Here is a 22,638-nt window from a genome sequence, read left to right as displayed (position 1 = left end):
ACCAGGTTTCTCTATTTTGGTTTATTATCAGTGAAGCCAACAGCCTCCATGTCCTCTTGGGCAAGGCAAGAGGTGGCTCTGTGCACCCAGAAGAGGTAGGGCCGAAGGTGCAAGGGCAACCTGTCCTCAGAGTGCATGGCGTAGTGCTCTGGCAGAGACTTAAATGGCCCATTCTTCACTGAGTGAAGGGATTTTTCCATCAGTGCAGATAACTGGCCTCTTTGAGAGGCAGTAGCTAAGTCGACAGAAGAGTTCCTCCATCAAACTAGCTGCATCTACACTGAAGAGTAGGCCAACCTAGGTACATCATACAGACTCTGAAATTTGTTACAGCCCTGAGCACTTTGGCTAGGTCGACTTCCATCTTAGTTATAGAGCTTTCAGATAGATTACTAGTTTGTTTAGAGTCTTTGAATGGCTTGTTAGCCTCTTTTCAGTCACTCTCCATTCCTGGTCCCATGCCTGACCTATTAATGATTTATGTTTAGTTTGGGTTAACAACATGAATGTGAAATGTAATTTTAAAAAATGAAAAGGACCTAGCAAAGTCTTATGCAAACCATAAATGCTTAATTGTGTTATTTTTATGCTGCTGGCTCTTTGTGTTTTATCTTTCCAGACTGTAAGCTCTTTGGGTCAGAAACTGGGCCTCGTTTTATTTACACTGATTTAATGCCAGTTTAATTTCATTAACTCAGCAGAATCACTCAGGATTTATATTCATTGTAAGCAAGCGCAGAACTCGACCTTTTTTCATCTTACTTTTCTGCAAATTGTTATGTATATGCACAGCAATACATAACTAACAGGAACAGTGTACCAGCAATATAAGCAATTTAGGTCCATAATACAGTGTAATTTCACTGGAGAGCCACAGGGTGGTGGCACAATTGTGAAACCAACCCGCTGCAGGATAGAATAACAGGATACTACTTTGTTTGGTATCATATTGCAAGGATTCTGTTTGAATAATCATCATATATAATCAATTCATAAAATGAGATACATTTGTCAACTAAGGGTAGCCAGGGACTGAGCAAATTTGCAGCCTGGGATAGCAGTGGTTATTACTTCTGAGAATGGAATTTTTCATAAATTCATGCACGACGTCTCTAGTTGATTTAGTTTAGCTGAAGGAGTCTTGTGGTGCGTTGGAAATCTCTTTGACATTCATATTGTAGCCTGAGGGATGTGAACGGGGAAAACAATAGAGAGACAGTTCCCTCCTACCTTTGCTGTATTTTTTAGCAGGTAGTTTTCTTTGCTCTTCCCTGTGAATTATGCCTGCATTGGCTTTCCAGGCCTTTTTAGTGCAATTGGAGTTCTTGCTGAGTGGGTTTTCCTTGGCTTCTAGATGAGGTTTCTTAGACAGCACCTTTGACAACATTTTCTTCTTATCCCCATCAGTGGAATGTTCACTGTTTTCTGTTTCTTGCTGACACTTACCATACTCAGGCTTGACAAGTAAGGGCTTGCAGGGTTTTTGTGCCTCTTGAGTTTTTGTCTCCACTTCTCTTGCTGTGAATGGATCAGCTTTGGTCGATGCTAAAGAGAATTGCTGAGATTTGCTCTCTGGCAGCTCCTCTTGAAAATGTTGGCTATTCTCTGAGGCATATCTTGGGATACTAACTAAGTTTTCTGTTACAGCATCTGATGAAATCCTGTTTCGACTCCCATCACCTTTGAATTGTTTGGTTTTGTGATGTTCAGTGGCATTAATTGTATTTTCATTCCCATATGCATGACAGGGTGTTCCAGTTTGCTGATCAGAAGGAGGCAGGGGTGGATCAGACTGTCCACTATTATAACTGATAATATGTTCCTCTTCCTCTGGAGTAATCAAAGCACGCATATAAGGCTCCACTTCACCTTCATCTAGGCTATATTCAACGGCTTCTTGAATTTGTTCTGTTTTCCTTCCATACAAGATTGTTTCATCCTTGTTTTCTTTGACTGTTGTATGACATTGGCCCTGCAATAGTTCAGTTGTTCTTTCCAGCTGGTTCAAATGTTCATTTCCCTTAATAACCATTTGCAAGGATTCAGACGGCACTAGGCTTTCTACGCTTGAGTATCCCTTTACCAGTGCATTAATAGTAGATCCTTCTGTTTGGCTCATGGGTTCTATAGAGACAGTTAAAGTTTCTTGTAATTTTTTTTGTTGGGTGCAAAGGATGGAACTAGCCACCTTGTCAGCAACATCTCCACAGTCTTGACTTGCAGTACTATTATTTCCATTCCCAACACTAGTTACAGGCTGAAAGATGCTAGCTGGTGCTACAGACACAGATTCATAAGTGGAGCCTGCTGAAGAATCCATTCTTAACTTTCTCACAATCTTGCAGCCATGGTCAAGGATAATTGTGTTTCCTTCTGATGCTCCCTGCTGAGAATTTAGAGGCTGAATTTCTGAAATACTGTCCAATTCTGGGACACTTAAAGTTGTAATATTTTGTCCCTCATCTATTCCAACATCTCTCTTTTCTCTACCCATTGTGTTTTCTTTATCTCTGGGATTTCCTAACAACATTTCCGTTAAAAACTGCTCCTCAGACAATGAGTTGACCCCTACCTGCTGCATATCTATCTCTGCCCTATTGTTGTTTTGATCTGGATTTTTCAGTCTGTCTTCATATATTACAGTTTCAGGGCTCCTAATTAAATTATTTAGCTGTCTAATGTAACTGCAGTCCTGTGCATCAGATACACAATGGAAATCTTTACTATTGTTATCTTTTGTAAGAGATAATGTAAGATAGTAAGTGCTACAGTTACTGTCATTTTGTGCATTTAGATCTGACTCATTTCCTTTTCCCCGAAAATTCTCTTCAGAACTTTTACTAACTTCTTCAGCAGAAAAGTACTTTTTACCTGTAAAGTGATTGATATTTTCACAGGAAGAATTACTGGATAAATCCACTTTTTGCACAAGATCGTGGAGATAAATAGAATCTGGGTAGCTGTGTATAACATGAGAGTCTTTAGTAGGGAGTTCATCTCCACATTTAATGATCTGATCTTTTATTCTCATATTCTGTTTTGTATAAGGTAATTGACCAATATAGCTATCTGGTATGTAAGTTAAGTGTTCTTGGTCTTGTTCTAAATGACTATTTTGAGCCTTTTTTAATCTGAGAGGAGATTCTGCATTATGAGATTCAGAAGAATTATTAGAAGCAAGCTTTCCTCCCTGGGCAGTAGTCATTTGAATAGCTCCGTTATCATCAGTTAATGGTTTGTTTGGCTTCTGTTCCAGCCTCTCCTCAGCTTTTAAGATATCATTTTTTAAAATAGGAGTGGATGGTTCTTCTATTTTATTTCCAGTGCTAGAGCATGGGTACATGCCACCTGTTTCTAGAGTTTGTCTGACAGCAGTGTCTCTTATGGATGTACCATTATATGCTTCATCTGTTTTTAATAGGCTGCCAGAATCACTGCAACTCTCCATTGCTGTTTTTAGTTCAGTTGCTGGTGTTGACACAGATTCATTGTCTTCTGTTATATTCACCGCCACAGGATATTCAGTACAGGCCTCTGCCTTAAAAGTCAGTACTGTGGCTTTGACCACACCAGGACTGATTTCTAAGCTTTTGAGCTCCCTATTTTCACAGGTGAGGTGACATTCTGAATCCTCTTCAGAAAGAGCTTTCAGTAGCTTGTCATGGGCTGAAGATGAATCAGAGATTCCGCACTGAGGCTCATCACAGATGGTATCTGTACCACTCTTTTCATGAGCACCACGCGTTTTTTCTCTGTCCCCTTGTCCGTCACTTAGCTCTGTTGTGGTCAGAACAGCATATAAAAGATCTTACTTATGAGTAATAGCAACAGCCTGAAGAAAACAAGCTAATGGATCAAGCTTATAGAGTTTAAGATCAGACTGGACTAGATCCTCTAGTCTGACCTTCTGTAATCTCACAGGCCACTAACACCGCCCAGCACCCGCACGTTAAACCCAACCACCAAACAAGAACATAACATTGCAGCCCACTGGAGATGAGACTAGTGTGCCATGGGCAGAGAATAGGAAGGACGGAGGTGCACAAGTGCTTATGGAAGGGCTTTAACAAGGGTGGGGCAAGTGGGGTGCTCACCCTGGATGCATCATAATCATGGGCGCAAATACTCAATAAGTAAAAATAATAAGCTGCAAAAGCAATGAGCGTAATGCATGCTAACCTCAGGTGATTAATATTTTGCCCCTGGTGCAAAAATACCTACTTATGGCATTGGCATGAGGCTCCCACCATAGCAGGAAAATGATTACATGGTACCTAGACAATCATGGCGAGTGTCCTGAACCCACATGCTGCAGAGAAACGTGAGCCCTCTCCCTGATCCCCATGGAAGATTACTGCCAGTCTGATCTGGGGAAAAATCCCTTCCTGACTCACATATGGTGATCAGTTAGACTGTGGGCATGTGAGCAAGAACCAGTTAGCCAAGCACATGAGAGAGTGAGAGAGTGCTTGGTACCATGTAATTGCTCTGGCTCCCTGCATCCCAAGTCCTAGCTCCAGCCCTGATGCTTCGAAAGACTTTTTTTTAAAAAAAAGTTGTTACTTGTAATATTAACTCTTTGTTCCCAGCATGGTGGTTGCTGATTTCTCTCTTTCTGATCATGGAGCACATCGTGAGCAGTGCAGCTTTGTAAAGTCACATGTTCTGCTTGTAATCCATGTTCACTGCTGATCATTTCCAGGACTGGAAGTCTGGTTGTTGCGATGTCCCTTATTGGAGAAGTTGTGAAAATGAAGCTTTCTGTGTTTGTTTCTTGTTTATTTATCTAGGAAATATAGGGGCAAGAGAAACACAAAATATTAACATAACTGCCAGAGAGACCTGAACCAGAATCCAGGATCCAAATGGCCCTGATCTTTGGACAAATTTTGGTCAATATCTCAATTTCCTGGTTTATACCTATTTCTGTTCTGGGCAAAATAAAATCTCTTGATATAAACAACCCTGAATTCAGGTGAAATTTAGATCTGGATTCAAACATTGTGGAATATAAGAATTGTGATACTGGAGCAGATCAAAGATCAGCACCTTGAAAACAAACAAGCAAACCCCAACCCTCTTCCCTGTCATATACTAACAAATCAATCACACACAGTTTAACTTGACCCAAATAACTTTTAATAGAGATGAGCCAGAGACTCCATGAAATCCACTAGCGACTTCATTGTTGCCAATCTACTTTACATTTAAACTGGTCAGATTCTCCGGTGATGGGTGGCAATATAAAACGAATGCATAGATAGAATCGATATGCTTTGGAAGGAGGTACAAGAATCCCTGAAACATAATTATGGAGGAGCCTGTGGCTCTGACACGTCTCTAACAATTTCTAAACATAACAAACGAGTAGTAGAGTATCAATAGAGCGTAAACAACATTTTCTCACGCCCCCATCAAGTACTTCTCTAGGGCCGTGCTTCTTTTTCCTTTCTATTGTGGGCCTTGCATCTTACTCTTACATAAATATCATGTTTCCTCAGCACTGACAAGTCAGTCGTGAAAAGCATCAAAGGAAGAACTAGCTTCCCACACAAAGGCCCTGCTGAGAGCACTTAGAGCAACACTCCCTATCTAGCTGAGTAGTCAGCCACCTTGGAAACTCACGACATTCTGAGCTTTAGTCCTCATCCAAGGCTGGGCATGGTGGAGGCAGCATGCTCAGCCTTACAGGAAAGGGAGTGCCTTATGTCACTTATAGGCTCGCTTCTTATTCTTTAGAGTGGCACTGAATGGCTCTGTAGAGAGGGGCATATCCAATCTTTTGCCAATGAAAAGGTCACTGAAATCTTGAGGACTTCATTGGTTGATATACAGGCAAAAAATCACATTCCCAGGAAATTCCACCCCCCACCAAAATATCCCCAAGTGTTTCCTTTGATATACTTCCGGATATCCTGCTATGTTTCTGTAAGCCTCTGCCACCCCTAGGTTTTATTAATATGCGATAACTTTCTGGTTATGATGGTGGATGTGCAAAAATCAGACTGGAATTTTAAGTTCACTTGAACTTCTGAGTATTTGAATCAATTTTTCTCTTCCCATGAACTCAAAATATGCCACAGTGTCCTCGCATAACCTCATTCAATCCAACCTACTGTTCTTTGCAACAGGTGATTTCTAACCTGTGTTTGGTATGTGTGCAGGGGCAGGGTGGATAGAGCTGGGAGCTGAGGAAGCATAGTGGTGTGGGGTCTCTGGGTTAGGGCTGATCAGAAGTAGGTGCTGATAAATAAGCAGGTGGTGCAGAGTAAAGATTTCTGAAAATAGATCAGCGTTGCATCTGTTTAGTGGGGAACAGGTAGGTCCAGACCTATCCTGGATTAGTTGCTTGGTGCTTGACTTAGGGATGTGAATGACTAGTCGACAATCCGATAAGCAAATGTTTATCAGATAGTCGACAGGCTAATTAACTGGTTGCTCCCCCCACATTGCTGCTGCTATCAGAAAGAGGCAGGAACTGGGGGAGGGGGTTCAAAGTGGTAGCGCCATGTGAAGCCTGGGGCCAGACTCCGGGCTCTATGTGGCGCTGCTGCTTTGAAATGCTATGTGCAGCAAAGTGGCAGCGCTGTGTGGAGCCTGTGGTCTGCCGCTTTGAAACACCATATGCAGCCTGGGGTCCCCAGCTGGACCCAGATGATGTTTCAAGAAGGTGTTTCAAAGCAGCAGCACTGCTTGATGCCTGGGGTCAGCTGGGGACTCCCCTGCTGACCTCAGGCTCCATATGGTGCTGCTGTTTTGAAATGCTGCGGGGAGCACAGGGACTGCTTGAGTCCCCCACTGCCTCCCGGGTTCTCTGCGGCACTTTCGCCTTTGAAGTGTAGCAACAACCCTGCTACACTTCAAAGGCAGAAGTGCCCTTATTAACTAATTGAATCGACTATTTGATTAGCCAAATAATCAAAATTTGATATCCCTTGTTTAACTGGGACTGTCAGGGAATTGGGACAGGAGTTTCAGGGTGTCAGAGATGGGGGGTGGAATCCCTTCTACTGTTGCCATGCAGTTTCTACTGCAGTAGCTTTTTCCCTCCTATTTCTTTACTCAGCTTCAAAGAAGCTCTGCTTCAGTAGGATATGGAATTGACAGCGTGCTGAGAGAAGTAAGGGAGGGAAGTGTTTTCTCCTCCACCTACTTCCTAGAAGTCTGTATAATTTGAAGACAGGAGAGGAAGGTTTTTGTCTCAGGCTTCATGGCCTTGACCCTCATCTCCCAGCAGCACCTAGCAAACTTCACATCTCTCATCAAGCTCCTAGTGACCCTGCACTCTACAGAACCTGGAACCCTCAGCTCCCCCACACATAGCCAGCCCCACTCCTGCTCTCACTTGATAGTCTGTTATGTCCTCTACAGAGAGAGGTGCTAGTCTCACACTTTGTCTCTGATTCTAAACCTTCCTAACCATTCAGGGGATTTTAATCTAGGGTTTGGGCTTGGGCCCACTTCTAAGTATAGGTTTCATTTCCCAACCCTCTGTTACTTCTCAGCCACTCCTGAGCACTCCATCCATTTAGAGTTTTACCTCCAACACCTTATTTTTTCTCATTACCACCTATAAGCTTAAAGTTTGCTCAGTTTGGGTATGTCTACACAGCAAAGTTATTTCAAAATAACAGCCATTATTTCGAAATAACTTTCCTAGCATCTACACAGCCAAACCGCTATTTCAAAATTAATTCGAAATAGTGGAGCACTTATTTTGATTTTGGTAAACCACATTCCATGAGGAATAACGTCAAAATCGAAATAGCTAAATCGAAATAAGCACTGTGTAGATGCTTATTTCGAAATATGGGGCCTCCAGCCCTTCCCGGGGTGCCCTGGTGGCCACTCTGGACCAAACCAGGAAAACTCTTCTGCTCCCACACTAGCTCCGGAGCCCTTAAAGGGGCAGACTCAGGCCACAGTGCCTGTGCCAACTGCAAGCCTGCCAGCCCAGAGCCAGCAGTCCGTGTACCTGGCCCAGCATGAGCCAGCAACCCACTGGCACTCAGCCGCCTCCCACTCCCCAGGAGCAGGCTGGCAGCTCCCAGGAGCCTGCCAGGGGCCACAAAAGGCGGGCACCTTTGTGGTCTAGTGTGGAGATCATGGACCTCATTGAGGTTTGGGGGGAGGCCTTCAAAGTCCACAATCTCCACACTAGACACAAGAACACGGCCATCTACAGGTGGAAGGCTGACAGCCTGGCCACCAAAGGCCACATGCACACCCAGGAGCAGGTGCGCATAAAAATAAAAGAGCTGCGGCAGGTCTACGCCAGGTCCTCAGGGGGCAGCTCCCAACCAGGGGCTGACCCAGACTCCTACCCCTATTATGATGCCCTCGACCACATCCTGGGGGGGTCAGATGGTTTGTGCCCCCAGGTGGTCATTGACCCTGGGGCAGAGGGCCCTGGCCATGATACCCAGGAGGGAGGAGGAGGATGGCCAGGAGCTGCAGGAGCCTGAGGGAGCATGCCTCGCACCCAGGACCCTCGAACCATCCCAGCAAGCCTGTCACCTGTGTCATTTGAGGCCAGGGAGGCCTTGACATGTGAGTGCCATCACTGTCCCCTTATGCGGGATGGGGGGCGGGGAGGGAAAAGGAGACCAGGGACCGTGCCTGTGGTCATTGCTGACCACAGAGCACGCAGCAATTTGTGCATGTGCCGTGCCACCCTGGGCATGTGGCCCCAGCTGGCTGCCACACAGGGACCCTGACCTGTTACCCACATGCGTGTATGTATGAAGGCACATGACATACTCCTGACCCCGGGGAGGGACACTGCACGATGCCCTCTCTCCACAAGCCTCCTCTACACAGAGGCAGGGCACATTTCCCCTTCCCCCCCACACCCACACTATATACAGCACAGGGGCCAGCTCACACTCTGGGGATAGCAGGACATGATGGTGGAGACCTGTCATCCTCGCCTTGCAGAGGGGGGCTGGGCTTCACCCACTGTGTCTCCAGGGAGAACTGACTACTTCTCGTGTTTCTCCACAGCCGCAGCAGCTGCGAGTGCAGGGCGCACCACTGCTCCCAGGACATCCTCCTGCACCCTGGCCCTCAGCAGGCTCACCCGGAACCAGGAGGAGTACCAGTGGCAGCACCTGGGGTTACTGCAAAGGCAGGTCCACTGCCAGGAGCACTGGCTGCAGGAAGACCTGCAGCTGTGGTGGGAGAGCTTGTGGGAGCTGGTTGACCAGGGGCATGCCATCTGCAACCACCTGCAGACCCTGGTGCAGAGATTGCTGCCTGCTGCTGCTCCAGCCCCGGTGGCTGCCCCAGCTATCGCTCCTCTTTCCACTCCTGCTCTCCCTCCCATTTCATCCTCTCCCACACCCCTCCCATCCTCCATACCCGCTCCCCCCCAGGGACGCCAAGGCCCCCACACCCTTAGTGCTGGGAGACAGGTGGACCAGCAAGACCCACAACCCTGAGCTTCTCCACCCCCTTCCAGCTCCCTCCTCCCAGGTTTATCCCTCACCTCTCCCACCCTCATTCCCGGCGTGGAGAGCTTCCAGAGGGCGATGGCCACACTGTTGTGGAGGGGAAGGGTAGGCCTTGTGTTCATGTCCCGTTGCTGCAGAGCAGGGGCGAGCCACTCACAGAACTCAAGGAAGGTGTCCTTCTTCATCCTGAAGTTCTGGGTCCATTGTTGGTCTCCCCAGCGCTCCAGAATGATGTGTTCCCACCAGTCACTGATGGTGTCCAGATGCGGCGGGGCACGCTGGCAGCAGGGCACTGCTGCTGCTCCTCCCCAGCCCCCAGGGGGGTCAGGAAGAGGGCTTGGCAGTCGGGCTGCAGCAGATGCTGCCAGGCAGTCTCCAGCAATTGCAGCCAGGCTCGCAGCAACGCATCCAAAATGAGCACAAGGGTGCCCAGGGGCAGCTCCGTCTCTATGTTGCTGAGTGCTGTGGTGTCCTGAATTAGGGCAACCAAAGCAGACAGAGAGAAAAATGCTTTGCTGTTCCTCAGCGAGGTAGGCAAGCAAGCAGGGAAAGCTGAGAAGCAGCTGTCCAGGGGGGTCCCTTTAAGCACAAGCCTCAGATAGCCTCAGGCAGCAGCCACACAAAGCAACTATTGACCTGATGCCCTGCTGTCCTTAAATGCGATTCAGCGTCCAATCAGTGTGGACGAGCTATTTTGAAATAGCAAAACACTATTTCGAAATGCATTTTGTGTGTAGACGCGTTATTTCAAAATAACTTATTTCGAATTAACTATTTCAAAATAAAATATTTCGAAATAACGCTGTAGTGTAGACATACAGCAGGGTGGGAAAGCTCATTTTTCTCTGGTTCAGTGGTCCCCAATCCAAAAAAATTTCCCCACCCCAGACTTACAGCCACTACAGCCTAAATCACAGCTGATCTTTCACCAATGTCTGCTGAGTTCTTGCTAGGAAAGTCTGGCATCATGTGATCAGTCAGTCCCTGCTTCTTGCACATGTGAAACTGAAAACAGACCGTGGTTTCTTGGCCACTAGAAGCTTACAAGCAAACAACAAGTTATTTAGAGAACTTTCCTTTCTGCCTATCTAGTGTATTTGTTTTTGTGGGTGTCTGCCTCGAGTGTCTATAAGTTTTCATTATTGTAGTATCCAGGCACCAACACATCCCTTGATTGCCAGTAAATAATGCAATAATAATATAAAAGATCTTGTAACTAAGGACCTCAAGTAAAAAACCTGGTTGTGGAAAATTGTTTTCAGTCTTGTGCTGGCCACACTGAGGATTTATTGATTGGTTATGAATGTGATGATCCCAGTTGTGTCTGACTAAGAAACCTGAGCTCTTTATACTTTTGAGTATTTAAATCAAGTTTTTGTAACAAACTTGGAGCATTTCAATGTTGCCACTTGACATATTTTTTGTAACAAGTCATTTCACGTAGCATAGTTCTGGAACTGTTAATCATGGTTTAATTCTCCTCTCCCCCCTTCTGGTAGGAAACTACTATGCTTTATTGCCTGCGATAGATGTCAATAATTCCTTCAATTACCGCACTGAGTTTCGGAAGATCAAAAAAGCACTAAAAACAGTACAATTTTTATTTATGTGCCCCCCGCAATACAAGTTATTTCAATTTGTGTGTGTGTGTGTGTGTGTGTGTGTGTGTGTGTGTGTGTGTGTGTGTGTGTGTGAGAGAGAGAGATACTGCCTGGGATGAGATGGTAGATAGAAGGTAAACGATAATTCTGTATTCTGACTCTCTTCTGAAATACATAGTTCTTGTCTAGTGAGTGACACAGTAATGACACAAAAAAGAGATGGATTCAACCACTCACAAAGCAGCCAAAGTGTCTTCCCTAGGTGTACCTCAGACCCGATAATTTCAAGTCAGAGGCATGTCAGCAGTTCTCTAGCTTTGCCACATTATTGACAAATCCTGTCTGGACCAAAGGCCAGACAGAAACACTTAAATGAAAGTGGAAAGTGTGTGCATGGTCTGTCTGTTCTACTTACTTTCAAATTAGGGAAGAAGCTAGAGGTCTGGCTAGTTGATGGAGTGAGCTAGCAAAGAGGTCATTTCCAAGGAGGCCTGTACTGCTAATGGCTGCTTTTCTTTGTTGTGATTGGCCAGCCGTTTTTGCTCTGCTAGGCTGTCTGGTTGGGTTTTTTTTCTTGCTTGACCACTCATAGGGGAACTGAAAACATTTTCCACCCTGACGAGCAAAATGGCTGGGGCCATTGAAGAGTACAATGAAGAGAAATAAAGGAAAAAAAGTCCTCTATTCCATAAGTGTTCCCTGAAACAAGGAAAATTTGAAGCTTGTCAGTTCTGACCTGAGCCACCACTAGGGTAGGGAGAATCAGGATGCCTGTTCTGGGCCCTGTGATTGCGGGAGGGTGCTGTGGGTGGCATGATTGGCCAGAATAGCAATCCTCAAAGTAATGTATTTACCACAGTTTCCCGAACTCCACATGCCCCTAGGGATGTCCCTGGCTGTGAAATAAGGGCATCATGGCTAGGGATGAAGGGACAAGTCAACATCATACAATAACAGAACTGGAAAGAACCTAATGTAAAAGGTCATCAAGTTCAGTCCCCTGCACTCATGGCAGGACCAAGCACCATCTAGACCATCCTTGTCAGGAGTTTATCTAATTGGCTCTTAACCTCCCTAGATAATTTATTCCAGTGTTTAACCACCCTGACAGTTAGGAAGTTTTTCCTAATGTCCAACCTAAACCTTCCTTGCTGCAGTTTAAGCCCATTGCTTCTTGTCCTATTCATTAAATCCTTGGCTTCTTAGATGAACCTGCCAATTAGTGTCAAGTGTGATGGTGATTATTTTCTAACCCTGTCTATTCTGGTATTAATACCGTGTCCGTCTGCATGGTATCTGAGCATCTGCACATTGGGGCCTCAGCTGTGACTCACATTCATTTCATATAGACCACTAAATGACCATCAGATGGTAATAATATTCAATCCCTACTAACTAGGGTTGGATGCTAATCTTAGTGCTAGAAGTGAAAGGATAACTATGTTATTCCACAGCCATTCAGTTTTGCACTAGCTCAAGCTTTAAAAAGTAGCATCACTTTGACTTTTGTTTCTGATAATCAATTATCCTTTACTGTAAAGGAGAAAGGTAGCATAAGGAAGACTACTTGTTTTGTTTACTGTTGCAATGTTTATGCATGTTTGATAGTGTGTTGAGGAGATGCTGGTGGGATAGTGTTTGTAGATACCTATTCCCTTCTACACATGCATAAGCAGTACGTTTCAGATTATTCTCTCCCATGATGATAACCTGTAAAAGAGGTGTGTGGGTGTTCCATCCACATTCTTCCATTGGTTGGGGTATTCTTTCCACTGAAAAACCAAAGGGTACTATAGGTCTATGTTAAAATGTTAATTAATATTTATATTGCACCATTATATTCTAAATATATCCATCTTTTATCCTTTGCTACAGGGCTGCACTTAGACCCTACAGCATTTGAGGTAGAATACGATATGCTCTATATCATAGGTAGGTAATTTATAGTGAGTGGAATGCTTATGCCATATCAATGATTTAAAGAACATCTTGAAGAACACAGGCATCAAGCACTTGTAGTCTGGAATAGATGCTTTTGCCAGATGGCTTCTGAACTTATGGATGCTCTTGTGTTTTATTTTTAAAGGGTATTTCTCTTAAACCAGCAAGTTCATCCAATCTCCAGTGACAACTTCTGCTGATTGCACTGTCTGCCCTGCTGAACATTAAAATCATGCCATAATTTTGGAAGATCTGCTGCATGATGGTTATCTGTCTGTCATGATGTAGGCAGATGAGAATGTCAATTCTCACGTGTTCTGTCTCTAGATATACCTCGCCCTATGTTGCATCCCAGAACACGTAAGAACTGACTCTAGCAGGACTCATCAAAGGACTTAAAGGAGAAATGGAAATTGTCTAAGGGTACTGCTCTCCCACCTTATAAAAATGCAATGTGTCCCTATCTCATACAATATTTCTGTTTCCTGTGAATTTTCAAAAAACAGAAGAACCTCAGAGTTATGAGCACCTCAGGAAGTGAGGTTGTTTGTAACTCTGAAATGTTCATAAGTCTGAAATCATTATGGTTGTCCTCTCAAAATTTACAGCTGAAACTTGACTTAATACAACTTTGAAACTTTCCTATGCAGAAGAAAAATGTTGCTTTAACCATCTTGATTTAAATGAAACACTCAGAAACAGTTTGTTTAGCTTGTCAAATCTTTAAAAACAATTCCCTTTGTTTTAGTAGTTTACATTGAACACATCACTACAACAAGCATAGTATTGTATTTGCTTTTTGTGTGGGTATGTCTCTGATGATGCTTGGCTGTGTACTTCCAGTTCCAAATGAGATGGTCAGTTTGTAACAGTTTGTAACTGTCTAACTGGTGTTTGTAACTCTGAGATTCTCTTGTGGTCATTTGAAACATAGCCATCTGTATTCATTCCCCTTTCTTAAAGGCAACTGCACACATTGTTTTATCTCAGTGATAATTTGTGATACTACAGTAGGGCACAGAACTTTGTTACGGTACTCACAGAGCCAAATGCCAAATCTATCCTAAAGAAAATGAATGCTAACACACTGAATCGCAGGGGTTTTACTCACAACTGAACTCAGTATTCATAAAAAGAAGTTTTAAAATGTATCCAAAACAGTCAGCCTGTCTGTGCACCACAGACACAGACGCTGAGATCAAACAAAATCTGGATGGGGCAGAGTGAGAATACTAACAACCTCCTCCTGTTTTCAAAGGCAGCTGGAGCATGTTTGCCTTCTTCAGACTACATATTGGAGACAGAGCACTCTGCAGCCTGATAGGCAGTGTGGGAACTGACACCATCGCATGTTGTTGTACCAGAGACAGTGTGGAGCCTGCTCCATATGTAATAGCAAGTGTGCTCCACTGCCATACAAGGTAGCAAAGTCCAGCAAAGAAAATAAGAGGTCTGAGACTTTTGACCAGAAATGACTTCATGCACTGTGGAAGAAATGTGTTTCCTTCCTCAAGGAAAGATATCAGGAGAGGAAAAGATATAGACTATACACTTGTCCATGCCCAGCAGCTGACCTAAGCAGCATAATATGCCCTAAACCAGCTGTCCCCAAATTTCTGAGGGTCTCTTAGACTATGCCTACACTACACTGTTCTTCCGGAAAAGGCTGCACAAATTGCAAACCGCAATTGTGAACCATCAGAAAAAAAACCCTTCTTCGGAATATCTCTTCTTCCTCGTAAAACGAGGTTTACAGGGATTCTCTTCCAAAAAAAAAGTCAGAAGAGTAGGTACGTTCCCTGGACGCAGCAGAGTTTTTCCCGTATACCCCTGATTTTATGGTTATGAGGCTCCTCTCTGCCTTATGGTCAAATACGAATCCCATTTATGTTGATAGGTGGGTTTTGGACCTCTTCTATGTTTTTGATATTTGCATTTTCTACCATCTTTTTATCCTTGGTTTTTTTTTGGATGGATACCTTTATTTTGATAAATCACTTGGCTCAGTCTATAGTGTCTTTTAGTTCTGCTTAGGTCAGGACTTCAGCTTGATTGCTTGGTTATGTTCTGAGTCTAAAGAACAGAGCAATGCCACATTTTTACTAGCTGGCATGGAATAATAATAAATATACCTGCAATTGCAAATACACATTTATTCAATTTCTTGGTGTGGAAACATACAATAACAAAAAACTTATTTGTGGACACTGGTGTTCCTAGCATAGAAAAACCTGTGTATATGGATCACGCTGTGGCAGATATTAGTAATATTTATCTCTATGGAATGAGTGCATTGGCAAAAATAGGAGTGGTTAATAATACATGAAGAACGATGCTGACAGGTATTCTAGACTTGTTGTGTGTACATTAGGATTGCCCAAGAAGAGACTTCAGTTACATGTTTCATAAAAGTAAATGTCACTTGGTTACTGCATGTAGAGTGGGGTTTTAAATAGCAAATATTAATGTTTGTGAAAAATGCTGGATTAACATCTTTGGGCTCTGATGTCCTGTATTCACAAAAAAGAGGAAGCAGCAGTGTTAAGGAGGGATTGCTGGTATGGGGCTGAAGGGTAGTTTAGTTAATTACCCGTATATGTTTGATCTCTCTAATGAAAATTCACACAAGAATGCACAAAGAATGACACTATGGTAATGAGGACAGTATAAGAACCTATGCAGAATAGAATAGAACAAAATTAATGCCAAATCTACTGGTTTTATGATGTGGATGCATGACTCTTAGGGGGTTTCTTCAATATATCAAGTAGGAGGAGGTGACAAGTAGGCTTCTGTGGAGCTTTGATCTTATTTAACTTCATCACTGATCTGGAAAGAGTAGGCAGCACATTTATGACACTGACAACAGATGCTATATTGGGAACACCTTTGAGGCCAGAAAAATGTACAAAAGGGATCAGAGACTAGAAATATGAGCAGCAAATAAAATCAGACTCAACTTTGAAAAATACAAGCCAATACAACTGGGCTGTGTCTAGACTGGCAAGTTTTTCCGGAAAATCATCTGCTTTTCCGGAAAAACTTGCCAGCTGTCTACACTGGCCACTTGAATTTCCGGAAAAGCACTGACGATCTCATGTAAAATCATCAGTGCTTTTCTGGAAAAACTATGCTGCTCCCGTTTGGGCAAAAGTCTTTTTCCAAAAGACATTTGCGCAAAAGGGCCAATGTAGACAGCATAGTACTGTTTTCCGCAAAAAAGCCCCGATTGTGAAAAAGGCAATCGGGGCTTTTTTGCGGAAAACCGCATCTAGATTGGCCACGGACGCTTTTCTGCAAAAAGTGCTTTTGCGGAAAAGCATCCTGCCAATCTAGACGCACTTTTCCGAAAATGCTTTTAACGGAAAACTTTTCTGTTAAAAGCATTTTCGGAAATTCATGCCAGTGTAGACATAGCCCTGGAGCAAAAGTAATCCTGAGTACACCAAAGTAAGAGAAGAAGGTTCCTGGAAAGCCACAATACTAAAAGAGACTTACAGATATTAGTGAAAAGCACATTAGACTTGTGTGTTCAAGGAAGTAAGACAAACCAATATAATTTGAAGGCATACTGTCATGAGGCAGGGAAGTAATATTTCCTCTCTATATAACTGTGATGTCACAAAAATAGGAAGTGGCTGGTGACACTGATTCATAAAGAATGATCAAATAAACTAAATATATTATTCCAGATAATAATGATGTGAAGATGGAGGTTGAAAGTATATATAAGTAATTCAGGCTAAAATAAACCTATTACAGGGATATTATAATTGTTCCCCAAATCAGTATTATAAACCCAGGAAATGAACTCAGATAAAATTGACAAGAAATCCTAGGCTTAATTTATGGAATCGCACACTTAAAGCACCCAAACCTTAACTCCACTCTGACACTGTGGAAATAACTATACACTTATGAATGATGCATTTTTCCCTTTACCTTCCAACCCTATTGGTGCCACTACGTACATTGCCTTTTTTACATAGCATCATATTCACTTGTTGCTTGTTCTTTGCAATAGGCCTTATAGGGTATAACTTTCTGGAACAGTTCTTTTCTCTATGGCACTGAAAAAAGAGCTGCATAGGGTCCCACGTGATAATTTGACAATTTAACAGAGATGGCTTTATTGTTTTAAAAACTGCAATTATTTTTAAAATGTGGAAAATATTGCCTGTTGCACAGCTGTATTCCATATTTTAATCGGAGGGGGGATTGAGCACAAAGCTCATATTTGGACTCAAACTTCCCCAAGCTTTATTCAAACTAGGAAATGAGGTAATGGTTTGACTCATGGTATCAGCAGATAAGTTTGCATCTGGAGCTGAATGCCAGCGAAATTTGGAAGTATTCAGGCCTATTGTCAGTGTCAATATTGAAAAGAGTGCAAAACAGCGATAAGTTCATATTACAGGTTGAACCTCTCTAATCTGGCACACTCTGGTCTGGCAACATCCATGGTCCAGCATGATTTTAGTTACCTGGATGTCCGGTTATCATGGATTAGCCAAGTTTCCCATGGCCGCATAAATTTTGCTGACAGCCATCAGTCCTGGCTCTCAGTCTTCTGTGCTGTTATTTAGCTCTAATTTATCCCAAAATGTCTTCTATTAGCCCAGTAAGCAGTAGAAGTGTGGTAATGCTGCTAGACAATATTGACATCCCATGGTTCAGCAAGTCTCTGATTTGGTCCCAAGGGTGCTGGAGTAGAATGTATACCAAAGGAACAGATGATAAATAAAATTAGAGAGTTGGGGAAGAGAGAGAAATCTCCTGCCTTTGTTGTAGTCAACAGGAGTTTTCCTATTGACTCCAGTAGGACCAGGATGTTTCCTGATATATTTTTCTCAAATCACAAAATATAGGCACAAATATTCAAATGTGGGTGCCTAAAGTTAGACATTTAAAGCCACAGGTAGGCACCTCAGTGCTGGACACTTGAGAGATGATAAGCATTCATGATTCCAGGGGAAGTTAATGTGGAGTTGCCTGGTGTTGAGCTGCTGTGAAAAATCAGTTTAATTTCATGCAGCTACCTAAACAGGAATTGAAAGGTCTGGCTTTTGAAAATGTTTGCTATAGCATTTAAAATGGACACTTTGTTGTATTAGGAAGTCTTTCTGTTTGTTACTGTTGTCTCTACATAGATCCTCCCAAATAACTTATTTTGCTGAATTGATCAGACAGAGCAGTGCAGAATTAAGCAATGTTTCTAGGTTTTCAAAACCTTGAGGAAACAGTCTATCCTGTTGCAGCTCTTCCCACTCTTGCAACTTGTCCTTTGACCTACAATGTTTGTGACATGACTTTTCCCTCATTTAACTACGTGTTCTCAACATGTTCTCATCTTAGAGACAGATCTATGAAAAAAACTGACGCACTTGTTCCAGATGAAACCCTTCTAGCCCATTATAATGAGAGTAATGTGAGAAACCTGTACATACCAATAAATAGAGCTGCTTCAAAAACACATAGCTATGTCAGTCATCCATGGGAAGACTTATCATACAAATTGGATGCATTTACAAATGGTTTTATATAGTCCAATATATTATACACTTTAATTTTCTCAGCTTGTGTGAGTGGTCCAGAGGTTGATGTTGATGACTTCATGGTTTCCAATTGCTGCTCTACCATTCAATTACGGTGTAAACTTGGGCAGTTAACTTAACTTTTCCATGCCTCATTTTCCCTATCTGTAAAAGTGATATGATAGTACTTATTTATCTACTTCATGGGACTGTTGAAAGGATTAATTACTGTTGGCAAAATGTTCTTACACTTGCAGATGAAAGGTGCTCTATTCATGTAGTTCCATCATATTGGGTCATTCTATTCCAAGATATTCCTTTTTCAGCTCCATAGCATGAGTGGTGCTGCCTAATTTGGTGCTTCCAAACAAATGAAGGAAACAAAAAATGCATCAATTTCTCTGTAAACTATGGTTTCCTTAGTTACCTGTGTGTTGTTTGCCCAAAGCTACCATCGCTGGGTACAAATACATTGTAGATTAGGTGTTTGCCAATGGAAAAGTTTTAACAGCTTGCAAACAGCTTGCAGTGTCCATGATTCACCTGGTACACGTGTTCACTGCTACCTGAATTCCCATGGTGCCAGTCACCACACTATTTTCTGACAGTATCATAAAACATTTTATGTAATATCCAAATATAAACTATCACACTACCCTATGACCAAGATTCAGGGGGTGGTGTAAATAATGGTGTATGTTACATGCTGGTCAGTTGGGCTGATGAAGAAAAAGTGACCAACAGAGAAGCAGAAAGCAGAACTAATTCCTTATGAGATTTTCACATGAGTATCCATGTGAGTAGCAGGGAATGATACTGAAGAGAACAACTGGTGCCCAGTCCTGACCCCAGACCCCTCCCACATAACACCTTGGAGCCAGCTCCCATTTACTTGGAAGACCTTCTGAGAGTTCTTGTGGGTAGGACAAAGATGCTTCTTTCTTTCCCCAAAATGTACTGGGCTTTCTCTGAGGAGGAGGAGTGCAGCTTCCAGAGTAAGGGCATTCCTACAGGGGCCAGTGGGATGGGAGGGAGACAAAGCAATTGCAGGTGACTGGGATTTGGAGCCATGTAGCAGAAGCTGGCTGTGGGTGTGGGTGTGGGTGTGGGAGGTAATTTGGAGGGCATGGGAAGTACAATGGCTAGGGAACATATCTGGGGAGGGAGAAGTGGAAGGACAACAACAGATAGGGACTCTCAGCTAGTAAACTGGGACATTCATTAGCTGGAGGAACTGTCAGCTTCAACAGCTGTCATGGAAGGCAGCTGTCAGAGTCGACAGTGCGTTCACCCAGCCACATTATAGCTTGAGCATTTTATAATAAAAGTGATGCCTGTTCTTACCCATGTAAAATTCTGGGTTAAGTTACACTGATTGCTGCTTCCCCAAAAACTGACTAAACCACTTGTGTGTGTAAATACAAAGTGCTGTTCAATGGATTGCAGAGGGAACAATTAATGTAATTTCTCTCTATTAGTCTCAATAAAGACTTAGATTGTTAGCTCGTTAGGACAGAGACTGTGCCATCCTGTTTGGGTGGACAGAGTCTAGCATAAAGTGGCAGTTAGTAAATAATAATAATAATAATAAATAATAAATAAACATAATTAATACAGTAACACTTAGATCTGTATCCAGAACAGACCTTCCTCCAAGCAAAGGAGTGTATGGATCTGAGTTTTGGTCAATGCCTTTCTCTAGCAACAGAGATTCCATGTAAAGAAAAAATATTCATTGCCACAGTGTGGTGACCCTTCTTTCCTCCCAAATGTGTTTAGTACCACCCAGAAGACCCCCAGAAAGTTCTGACCCACTAGCAGTTGTTAATGAGCTGGGTCCATCACCTGGCCTGATGAGTTTGTGCCATGCCCAGCCCTCACTTTCCAGCCAGATACAGAACCAATCCCCATCCCTAAGAAAGGACATGGATTGTTGGAAATAGGACTAGGTCCAGCTGGTCTCCAGGTGAGAACTGATCCCATACCAGCAGCTTAGCAGGAGCAATGCAGCCCACTACTCTACACTGCCCATCAATTTTGCTCATGACCAGGGGAGCCGACAGCCTCAAAGGGCCCCCAGGCATGGTGGGAGGGCAGTTCTGTGCTCCTAGAAGGGGTGGGGCCTCAAGCAGAAGGAACAGGGCCAGGGCAGCCAGCCCTCCATACCGCCCAGAGTGCGACATGCCCCTTTTGTTGTGACAAAGAGAAATGGTGTGAATACAAGTGAAGAAAGTCAATGCAAGTGTCAGTGAAAGTGTTCAAGAACAGGATAAACAAGGTCCTAGTCACAATGGAGGAAGAAACAGAGCTCAGCAAATACTTTTTTGGGGGGATGTGGGGGAGCAGGGTTCCCAGCCCTGGGGCAGTCCAGTTGGGCAGTCTGCCCAAGAGCTGCAGACCTGGGAAGCACTGGGGTCCTTGTCCCTGGGGCTGTCCATATGGTGGTTCTGCCTTGCAGCAAGGAGCCTACCATTCCTGAGAAACCTGGCTCAATTTTTGAGAAAGAAGGTTCTTTCTGCCTCTAGATTGCTTGCTTTTTAAAAAGAACAAAAACAAAAAACAAACCTCTTTTGAAAAAGCGATGAGAAGAAGATATGCAAATTCCCACCGAATTTGCGTATCTTCTTTAGAAAGTAAAACGTAGTCTAGACGTGCCCTGTGAGTCTAGCAGCCCAGAGAGATCCAGCTATGGTCTGGGGGCCGTCAGGCTTCCTTCTAGGGAAGGAACCACTTGTGGGTTTTCAAAGGAAATCTAACTGTGTTTGAAACAAGTTTTGTTGAATCTGCAATACATATGGTGAAACATTTGGGACCAGCCAATGTGGCATTTTCTGACAAAATTTCATTTTGTTAGAAAATCTCTGACTTTTCCTAGTAATTAATAGTCCTTCTGAAATGCATGCCCCTCAGATGGCATAAGCTGTGGATCCTACCCATAAGGAAAATGTTTCATAGTTACACATTGCATTTTTTAGGGAATATTTAACGCAAAAGGAGAATTTTCAGTAGAAGCAGAGAAGTGATCTTGCCTCCATACAAAACCTTGGTAAGACCACTAATGCAATACTGTGTCCAGTTCTCATGCCCGCATTTCAAGAAGCATGTAAAAATATTGGAGAGAGTTCAAAGAGGAGCCCATAAAAATGTTTTTCTGCCCCTGCCTCAATCCTTGTAATGTGAGGCTTACAGAGGTCAGTTTATTCAGCTTATTGGAAAGAAGGTTGAGAAGTGATTTGATCATATGTGGAAAAGATATCTGATAGTGTGGCACGGATTCAACCTTGCTGACAAAATCATGGCTGGAACGTGACGTTTGAAAAATTCAACCTTGAAATAAGACATAGTTTTGTCAGCAAGCTGTGGAGGTAATTAAACATTGGAATAGCTTGCCAGGGGGGAGATGGACTCATCATTGCCTGGAGTCTGTAAAATGAGAATAGGTCTCTTCTTAAGAGAGATGCTTATATACAGCTTCTGGGAGGAATTTTATGGTCTGTATGTTTGGGGTGAGGGGAGTTGAAATTGGTTTGGTTTGAATGATAGTGACAGTCTGTTCTGACCTTGGACTCTGAATATATGTGAATCTCCTTGTTCATTCCCTCCTTTCCTAGGCCTGGGGAAAACAGCCTCTAATGCATTGCCTTCAGCATACTCATCAACACCTGCAGCATTGCATGAAGATAATGATTATAATCAATTCGAGTGCTTCAGAAATTCAGCCAGTTGCCTGTCCAGATCCGCAAGGAACTTTTCTCCCCAGTGCACAAATTGGCCAGATATGTATGTTTTCTTCCCCCCACCTTACTCTGAAGTGTCAGAGATTGACCACAGTAGGAGATGGGATGCACAGAATCCTCTTTCTAGATATCTGAATAGTGAGTCTTGTTCACATGGTTATAATGATTGCCAGATTTGGGGTTGGGAATGAACCTTCCCCTACATCAGATTGTCTGAGATGTTGGGAATTTTTCACCTTTCTTGCAATCATCTGGGCATATCACACTTAATTCCTGGCCATTGCACTGGAATAGAAACATAGGACAGGAAGGGACTGGAGAGTTCCCTGTACTCATGGAAGAATTAAGTATTATCCAGATCATCCTTGGCAGG

General features: G+C 43.2%; 1 protein-coding gene across 4 annotated transcripts in view; it reads right to left on the bottom strand.

Annotated features, from left to right (window-relative positions):
* Positions 1–22,638, bottom strand: part of ALPK2 (alpha kinase 2) — an 81,536-nt gene that overhangs the window by 33,889 nt on the left and 25,009 nt on the right. For all 4 annotated transcript variants that reach the window (XR_012904970.1, XM_006116550.4, XM_075932611.1 and 1 more), the window contains 2 exons: positions 4,564–4,786; positions 1,231–3,777 (listed from right to left, as the gene is read on the bottom strand). Coding sequence is in view for 3 of the 4 variants with exons in the window: in XM_006116550.4 (XP_006116612.1) it covers positions 1,231–3,777; positions 4,564–4,786 (2,770 nt within the window). In the remaining variant the exon portion in view is untranslated. The remainder of the gene's footprint in view (positions 1–1,230; positions 3,778–4,563; positions 4,787–22,638) is intronic.

This window comes from Pelodiscus sinensis, chromosome 6, assembly GCF_049634645.1.
Source record: "Pelodiscus sinensis isolate JC-2024 chromosome 6, ASM4963464v1, whole genome shotgun sequence".
Taxonomy (NCBI): domain Eukaryota; kingdom Metazoa; phylum Chordata; order Testudines; family Trionychidae; genus Pelodiscus; species Pelodiscus sinensis.
This window is presented reverse-complemented; position numbering and strand designations above follow the sequence as displayed.